An 8,771-nucleotide genomic window follows, 5' to 3' on the forward strand; every position below is an offset into this window, starting at 1 on the left:
TGTGTGTGTGTGTGTGTGTGTGTGTGTGTGTGTGTGTGTGTGTGTGTGGACTGTATTTAATCTTTTATTTTTCATATTTTCAAAGCAAAGACACAGTTTGCTGGTTTCTGTGTGAATCTGTGGTAATAAAGGGAATCAGGCTGAATGTGTGTAAAGTGTTTTATTTCACATCGTCTAAACGGGGCTGAAGCAGCAAAGCAAACGTAGTTTTTAAACCTGCTGGTCAAACTGAAACACGGCAGTGAGACGTTGAACACGAGATTCTGGTCCACGAGCTGCACCGACACCGTCGTCTACGCTCCTGTTACATGCTCTTGTTTCTGCTGCACACCAGGGAAACGTGAAGCACAGTCATCGTACTGCAGCATTTACGGATCGTGAGGAGCTCCTGCAGTGGTTCTCTGTCAGATCACAGGTTACAGGTCTGTTAATGTAAAGCTCTGAGTGCAGTAAAACTAAATCTAGTGGCAAGTGAGTGAAGCTGACGAGTCCAACAGGTCACAGTGGTGCTAACAGCAGCTGGCAATGATTTCAGAGCCCGTTAATGTTCGACACCAAAACCCTCCGAGTGTGACGGACACGATGTTGTATCATAAAGAACAAGTGAAGCTCACTAATGAGGGCAGGCAGCAGAACCCAGAAGCAACCAGCCCGAGGTAAAACATCAGCTTTCACTCTGTTAACAAGTGGTGACATGTTTGTGATCAAGTCTGACTGAGGTCTTGTGTAGCTGCTCACACCTGATTGGATCATCGATAAGCAGGTGCACAGCTTTATTAGGAACACCTGTCTCCTGCTGCAGGTGGATGGTCAACCGTTGTGACACCCAACGGCAACAGAAGAAGAAGGCAGGTGTCTCAGTTGTAATGTACATGTTGACATGTGTGTTCATGTACACGTATGTCAGCGTGTGTGTGTTGACATACGTGTACATGAACACGTGATCTGTGTTTCAGCTGTAGGGCTTCGTCTGAAACCCGCTGACATGTTTGTTGACTGAAATCAGTCGGATGAATTCCAGCAGAGAAAAACTCAGCGAGGAGTGAGAACACAAAAACAAACAGTTCACTGCCTGGAGGGGCCTGGAGGGGCCTGGAGGATCCTGGAGGATCCTACAGGGCCTGAAGGGCCAGGAGGGTACTGGAGGGGCCTGGAGGATCATGGAGGGTTCTGGAGGGTCCTGGAGGGCCTGAAGGTTCTGGAGGGTTCTGGAGGGTCCTGGAGGGCCTGAAGGTTCTGGAGGATGCTGGAGGGTCCGGAGGGGCCTGGAGGGGCCTGTAGGGCCTGGAGGGGCCTGGAGGGAAGAAGTTTGGAGGAGAGTTTGTGAAAGGTTTTTGAAAGCTTTGAAGTGTGTATTATGTATTGTCTGGACTGATCACGTGATCGATGTGTGAAACATGATAATCAATATCAGAGGGAGGTCAGTTATGTGTACAGTTTTCTGCTGAAGTGACTTATTACTGTTCAGTCATCTATTCAGCTGCAGCGTCTTCACCCCCCACCGTCCGTCCCTCCAGCCGCCGGTCCGTCCAGTCGACCGACAGCCTTCAGACTGTAAGTATGATTTCACTGATTTACAGAGAAAAGCCTCTTTTCAGTCTGTTTCCACTCAGCTGCAGCCTCAGTAATCCTTTAAGAACTCTCACCAGACTCCATGCAAATATTTCATGATTTTAGAGTTGAGTGTAAAACAGCTGCCGCAGTGAATGAAGTGCAGCCACAGTAGGAAGAACACTGAGGTCTGGAAAGTTTGTAGGTGGTTTGGAAAGTCTGAAGGACATTTAAAAAGTTTGGAGAAGGTTTGGAAAGTTTGGAAGAGGTCGGAAACAGTGTTAGTGTTTCAGTTTGACCGTTGCCCTGAATGTTTGCTTGTTGTTTTTGATTTGTTGTTTACTGTTTGTTAATGTGTCTTGTAGTTTTTTTGTGGTTGTTTGGTTTACCTGTTCTCTATTTGTTGTTTGCTTGTTTACTTGCTTGTTTATTTGTTTGTCAATTAGTTTGTTAAGTAGTTTTTTTATTTTTGTTTTATTTGCTGTTCAGAAATGTGTTTACTTGTTGTTTATTGTTTCTTTATTTGTTTGTTGTTTCTAAATGTGTTAACTTGTAGATTGCTTGTTTTTCACGAGTTTGTTTATTGATTAGTTTGTTTCCTCTTTATTTATGGGTTTGTTGTTTGTTTACTCTCTGTTTATGGGTTTGTTGTTTGTTTACTCTTTGTTTATGGGTTTGTTGTTTGTAAATGTGTGAACTTGTTTGGTGGTTGTTTTTTAGTTTATTTTAATAGATTGTTTGTTTGTTTTCTTGTTGCCAGGTTGGTTCTGATGAAGCTCAGATTCTGAAAAGTCCTCTGCTGCTGCTCTTGTTGCTGAGATGGGTTTCACGGACCTGCTGGAAGAGGTAAGACAGAGTAATCGGATTACATGAAGAGACACTTTAGCCAGACACCTGTCCAGACAGACCTTCAGTCTGTAGCATGAAGCAGGATTTGAGGTTCTGGAGGAACCTTCAGCCTTATCTCTGGGTTTTTGGTACTATGGTAGCGGTTCACTTCTTACCAGGTGCATCACCGTGGTAACTGATGCTGAACACCTGAACTGGTCCAGGTAACAGATCAGTAGTCAAACACCTCCGACTGAACAAGCAGCTCTCTGGAAAACATCCTCGTGATTCCTGAAGAGTCCAGTTTTAGATACAGAGAGAAGATCAGAGTTTTGAAAGACATATCATTGTTCTATCTGCATTTGTAGAGCAAATTAACCCTGAAACAGATTAAAACAGTATTTACACGACTAAAAGGAAGGGATGAAAAAAACAGAATATAGGAAATAGAGACACACTCTATTTCCTATATTCTGTTTTTTTCATCCAGGTGTTATGGGGNTTTACCTGTGCTTTCCTGTGTGTTTGCAGGATCTGAGTTCCTCTCAGAAAAGTGGAGGAAACCTGCTGCAGATGTTGTACGATAAACCCAGTCGCTGGTCCTACACCTTTCAGGTAACGACACCTGACTCTGCCCTCTGGTTACCTGTCAGCAGCAGTCAGTGGACAAACTGTTACTCACCTGCATCTCACCTGTGTGCAGAGTTACGCGTGTCTCAGCCGAGTTCGTGCTCAGCTTCAGTCTCCTTCAGCCAAACTTCAGCAGGCGGAGAATCCAGTTCAGTTCTACGAACGCTCCGTCTACTCCGACAGGTGAGTGCACACACCTGAGACTGCTCAGATCAGTTCTGCAGTACCCCGTGTACTGTGTGTACAGGTGTGTATTACCGCAGTAACCCTGTGTACTGTGTGTACAGGTACGTGTTTGCATCCAACCTGTTTGAATGCGGGAACCTGACAGAAGCGGAGTTCAGTGTTTATCAGGACTGGCACACCTGGTTACTGAACCAGTTTGAACCGGACATCACTCTCGATGCCATCATCTACCTGAGAGCCCCACCACAGGTAACTGTACTACTACACCTGTAGTACTACACCTGCTGTACTACACCTGCTGTACTACGCCTGTGTGTTTGTCTGTATACTTCAGCGCTGTATGCAGCGGTTGCTCCATCGGGGTCGGGACGAGGAGCAGGGCATTCCTCTGGAGTACCTGGAACAGCTTCACTTCAAGCATGAGTCCTGGTTGTACCACAGGAACCTGAGGTGAGGAGGAACCGTACGAGTGAAACACTCTTTGTAGCAGAACCATAGAAGGATCTCAGAGCAACTAAAGTGAGTCCAGCTTTCATTCCTGAGAGTCTTTGGTTCCTTCATTCTTTATCTCTGGTGACAGACTCAGTCCTCCTCACACGGGGGAGACCAGAGTAGTTCTGGTCCTCCGTCCATAGAGGCTGATGTTCTGAAGTGTCNGTTACAGGTGTGTCCAGGTATTACAAATGTGTCCAGGTGTTATTGGGGTACAGGTGTGTTTATTTGTTAAAGAGTGTTCCAGGTGTGTCCAGGTGTTAGAGGGTGTTACAGGTGTGTGATGTCTGCTCTCTCTCTCCGGTTGCTGTGCCGAGGTGGGCGGGTTTGGCAGGTACCAGTGGATTCATGTGACTCTGATCAGTTTTCCTGGTTTGATGATGGCGAGTCAGAACCTGCTGAACAATTTCATCTCAGGAATCCCCACCCACCACTGCAGCCTGCCGTCCAATCACAGCCTTCACAACCTGTCGCTGTCCTACCAGGTAACCTGCCTCATTCATATCAGATTAACTGATGGCATATTTCTTTACTGCAATTGGCTGGTTGGTCTGACAGACAGATGAATGTGATTGGTTAGCTGTGATTGGCCGGTTGGTCTGATGGGTAAATATGATTGGCTGTTTCAGGTGGATGAGAAGCAGCTGCTCAGAGTGTTCATCCCTCCAGACTCTTCAGGAAGTCGACTGGACCGCTGCAGGAGGTGACCACTGTTTCCTGTGTCCTGCATTGTTTTGACAAATGACTTGACTGTGACATCACATGTGTTCTACCTGCTCAGGTACGTGGAGCCTCAGTGGCAGCTGCTTGCTGCGAACAGCTCGGCTAATGTTAGCATGCTGCCGACCGAAGGCTGTATGGACGGATGGACGTTTGACCGCTCCGAGTTTCTTGCCACTACCGTCTCTGAGGTAACCATGTTGTTTATTAGCAGGACAATAATGAATATTAATTAGTCTGATCAATAATATCATCAAGGAGGTCACTTAATATGGACATTACTAAGGGCAAGTGCTGTTATGAACACATTGCACTGATGTTTTTGATCGCTGTCTCTGCCTGTCTGTCTCCCAGTGGGGTCTGGTCTGCTCTCTTCGTCCTCTCAAACAGATGATTCAGACCATTTACATGGGTGGAGTTTTAACAGGTGCCATAATCTACGGCGGCCTGTCAGACAGGTGAGACTCACCTGTCTGGTAAACATTCAACCTGTCAAAGGTGTGCAGTGCAGTCAGACCATTCTCCCTCTGTATGTGTCTCAGATTTGGACGTCGCTCTGTCCTGATCTGGTCGTACCTGCAGCTGGGTGTGCTCGGTTGTAGCTCCGCCCTCTCTCCGTCATACACTGCCTACTGCATTTTTAGGTTTCTGAGTGGAATGGCAGTTTCTGGAATCATCCTCAATGGCGTCTCACTGAGTACCTGTCCCCCTGTTTACCTGTCTACGTTTGTACCTGCATAACTGTGCATTTGTTTAACTGTCTAACTTTGTACCTGCTTAGCTGTTTACCTGTCTACCTGTCTCCCTTTGTACCTATCCACCTGTTTACCTATGTACCTGTCTACCTGTGTATCTGTGTATCTGTTTACCTTTGTACCTGTCTGTAGAGGTGGAGTGGATCCCGACCAAATCGAGGACTTTAGTGGGCACGCTCACCTCCTTCTTCTTCACCTTTGGACAGATGATCCTGGCAGGGCTTGCCTATTGGCTGAGAGACTGGAGGAAACTGCAGGTGGTCGTTTGTGCTCCTCAGTTCCTGTTCTTCACCTACAGCTGGTCAGTGATTGGTCAGCTGTTTCTGTCTGCTCTGTGATTGGTCAGCTGTCTCTGTCTGCTCAGTGATTGGTCTGCTGTCTCTGTCTGTTCTGTGATTGGTCAGCTGTTTCGGTCTGCTCTGTGATTGGTCAGGTGGTACTCGGAGTCGGCTCGTTGGTTGGTTTTGAACCGACGCTCTGAGGACGCCTTAAAGACTCTTCACCGAGTTGCTCGAATCAATGGAAAACCAGAGATGATCAACAAATTAACAATGGAGGTAACGTACCTGTCTGTCATATCTATGAAGGTGTATTCAGTCCAATCAGAAGCTCAGCTCACTACATGTCAAAACAGGTGCTCCACTCTCACATGAGTAAAGAGATCGAGTCGAGTCATTCGTCGTTCACAGCATTTGACCTGCTAAAGACCAGAGGGATGAGACGCATCTCCATCTGTCTGATCGCCGTCTGGTCAGAAACACACCTGTTCACCTGTTTGTCTGTTCAAGTGTTCACCTCTTCTCCTGTTCATGTCTTGTTAATTATTTAATTCCATTACTCTATTGATTGAATTTCTTTGTTGAACATTAAAATAAACAAAGTTTAATTGTATATCTACCTGTCCAGATGTTTACCTATTTGTTTACCTGTCTATAGGTTCTCCACCAGTTTTGCGTACTATGGTTTGGCAATGGACCTGCAGAAATTTGGAGTGAGTCACATGATACCTGCCTTTCCACCTGTCTGCTTGTCTTCCTATCAAGCATTTATTCCAGCTGGTTTAAACCCTTCCTTGCAACCTGTTTTTTAAAATAAGTTTTTAAAGAATGTTTACAGAGTCGGCTGAGATAGGCTCCGCCCCCCGCGACCCTAGTGAGGATTAAGCTGTGTATAGATGATGGATAGATGGATGTTTACAGTGTTTATATTTATATATTTTATACTTTCTTATTTGTGTTTATGTCTATTTGCACCATTTGAGACTTCCAACTGCAATTTGGTTATGTGTATGGGAGCATATGCATCATAACAATAAAAAGATTCTGATTCTGATTCTATTGGTTGGTTCATACTGAGCTACCTTCCTACTGCCTGTTGGTTTTTCCAGGTGAGTATTTACCTGATGCAGATCATCTTTGGAGCTGTAGATTTTCCCGCAAAATTATTTGCTCTGGCCATACTCAGTTTCCTGGGGAGACGGGTCTCCCAAGTGTGCTGCCTCTTTCTGTCGGCCGCCATCATCTTTGCCAACATCTTTGTCCCGACAGGTAACTGACCCTGATTTTCTCCTGAATCCATCATATGCTCACTGTGATTTAACCCAGGATCCTTCTGGTCTCACCTGGTCTCACGCCCACAGACATGCAGACCCTCAGGACCGTCCTGGCTTGCCTTGGTAAAGGTTTCACCTCAGCTTCCTTCACAACCGTTTACCTGTACACCGGGGAACTCTACCCCACTGTCATCAGGTGAGACCACATCATCTGCTGGTCAGCTGATTTGTGACGTATTGATCACATGATGTGTGTACTGTGTTCAGGCAAACAGGAATGGGCTTCGTCTCCACCATGGCAAGAGTTGGCAGCATGGCGGCCCCCGCTGTCCTGATTCTGGATGAGGTAATGTCACAGTTGTTCAGCCTCTTTACTGATACAGCCAATGATCAATACAGACACAGTAGCTGATCCCTGACCATTGAATTACAGCTGATCAATACTTGTATGTACATCACATGATATGCAGGATGTGTCACTGATAGTGCTGATGGACTGCATTTCCCAGGTACTCCCTGCTCTGCCCAGTTTGGTGTACGGCGGGTCAGCGGTGCTCGCTGGCTGCTTCGCCTGCTTTCTGCCCGAAACGCTCAACATGCCGCTGCCTGACACCATCGAAGACGTGGAGGAGAAATGGTACAGTAGCTGTGTTGGCTTCGTTAGAGCTTCCCCTTCATTAACAACTCTAGCTTGGTGAGCAGCTGTAGCTTTACCAGTGTTTTCGCTTCATTGACAGCAGTAGTCTAATTAACCGTTAACCTTATCAACAACGTTAGCTCCAGCTACACCACTAGCTTCATCACCAGCTTTAGCTTTATAAGCTGTTTCACCTTCATTAGCAGCATTAGCATCATTGGCTGTGTTGCATTTGCAGCATTACTTTTATTAGCTATATTATATTCATCAGAAACTTTAACTTCATTAGCAGCGGTATCTACATTAGCTGTGTCAGCTTCATGAGCAGCATTGGCCTTATTAACAGCTTTAGCTTCACTAAGTAGGTGAACTACAGAAGCATTTTCCACTTCTGCTAATCATCAACATGATCAATAAATGTCTATAACTAACTACTGCTTGTGTTTGAAGGTCTGGAAGAAGCTCCGCCTCTACACAAAAGGGAGGTGTGTCTCGGAAAGAGGGCGTGGTCTCCAGTGATGGTGTGATGTCAGATGAGAGTGTGGCTTTGAAAGAACTAAAGGAAACAGAAGGAAGTGGCCTCAATGCCCTCTGACCAATCAGACAACACAAAATCATACAGTCAGCACCAATGATAACGGGACTGAAGCTCGACCAATCAGATGGGTGGAGTCACTAGTTTTAAAAATTCAGTAAAAAGGTTTTTTATTGTGACAGAAAATACATTTCCTGAGATTAAATCATAATAACAATAATAAATAATAAATAAATGCAGGTGTTAGATTATTGATTGATCAGGAAGTTGCAACAGTTTGTGTTGTTAATATCAATCAGTAAAGGAGCTGAATGTGATTGTAACACACCAGTGAACTGATCTTTAGTTATTTTATGAAAAGTGTCACAATGTGAGAACAAAGACTGTCGTAATCAATAAAGATGTTGATTCATTCTGAGTCTGCTCAGTTTGTTCAGTCAGGGGCAGAGTTTGTTTGGACCTGAGACTGTCTCTATTTAGGCCCGATTCAGAATGTTTCCCCTGGATGTTAAAATGGTACAAGGAAAAAGGTCCCTGAATGTCTACAATTTCACTTTTATCGACGTACACCTGAGAGTAGATACAACACATGCACGGATCAGTCAGTCGCTTGGAGTCCAGTTAAATCCATCATTAAGAAATGGACGTAATATGGCACATGAGTAGATCTGACGAGAGCAGAAACTGAGTGACCAGCAAGAAGGAGACTAGAGAGGGAGGCCACCAAGGTACATATGATGTGGAGCGCGGTGGTGGCAGCGTCATGATGAAGCACGGCGGTGGCAGCGTCACGATGAAGCACGGCGGTGGCAGCGTCACGATGAAGCACGGCGGTGGCAGCGTCATGATGAAGCACGGCGGTGGCAGCGTCACGATGAAGCACGG

The 8,771-nt window shown here is 45.7% G+C and overlaps 2 protein-coding genes and 1 long non-coding RNA gene across 3 annotated transcripts in view; 2 read left to right on the top strand and 1 right to left on the bottom strand.

Moving 5' to 3' along the window:
- Positions 1–3,649, top strand: part of LOC103373995 (deoxycytidine kinase-like) — a 15,027-nt gene extending 11,378 nt beyond the window's left edge. The window contains exons 3-6 of the mRNA XM_008304007.1: positions 2,911–2,994; positions 3,083–3,192; positions 3,297–3,444; positions 3,530–3,649. Coding sequence (XP_008302229.1) covers positions 2,911–2,994; positions 3,083–3,192; positions 3,297–3,444; positions 3,530–3,649 — 462 coding nt within the window. The remainder of the gene's footprint in view (positions 1–2,910; positions 2,995–3,082; positions 3,193–3,296; positions 3,445–3,529) is intronic.
- LOC103373996 (uncharacterized) overlaps positions 1–8,771 on the bottom strand; it is a 22,343-nt gene that overhangs the window by 11,986 nt on the left and 1,586 nt on the right. The window lies entirely within an intron of this gene.
- Positions 1,469–8,304, top strand: oatx (organic anion transporter X). Its single transcript, XM_008304006.1, has 16 exons — positions 1,469–1,554; positions 2,312–2,397; positions 4,005–4,172; positions 4,317–4,390; positions 4,469–4,598; positions 4,762–4,865; positions 4,950–5,104; positions 5,295–5,463; positions 5,596–5,719; positions 5,797–5,912; positions 6,099–6,153; positions 6,550–6,709; positions 6,802–6,910; positions 6,982–7,060; positions 7,224–7,351; positions 7,802–8,304. Exons 2-16 carry the CDS (start codon positions 2,371–2,373, stop codon positions 7,944–7,946), a joined length of 1,743 nt encoding a protein of 580 aa, XP_008302228.1. The 5' UTR covers positions 1,469–1,554; positions 2,312–2,370; the 3' UTR covers positions 7,947–8,304.

This window comes from Stegastes partitus, unplaced genomic scaffold, assembly GCF_000690725.1.
Source record: "Stegastes partitus isolate 25-593 unplaced genomic scaffold, Stegastes_partitus-1.0.2 Scaffold2114, whole genome shotgun sequence".
In the NCBI taxonomy this organism is placed as follows: Eukaryota; Metazoa; Chordata; class Actinopteri; family Pomacentridae; genus Stegastes; species Stegastes partitus.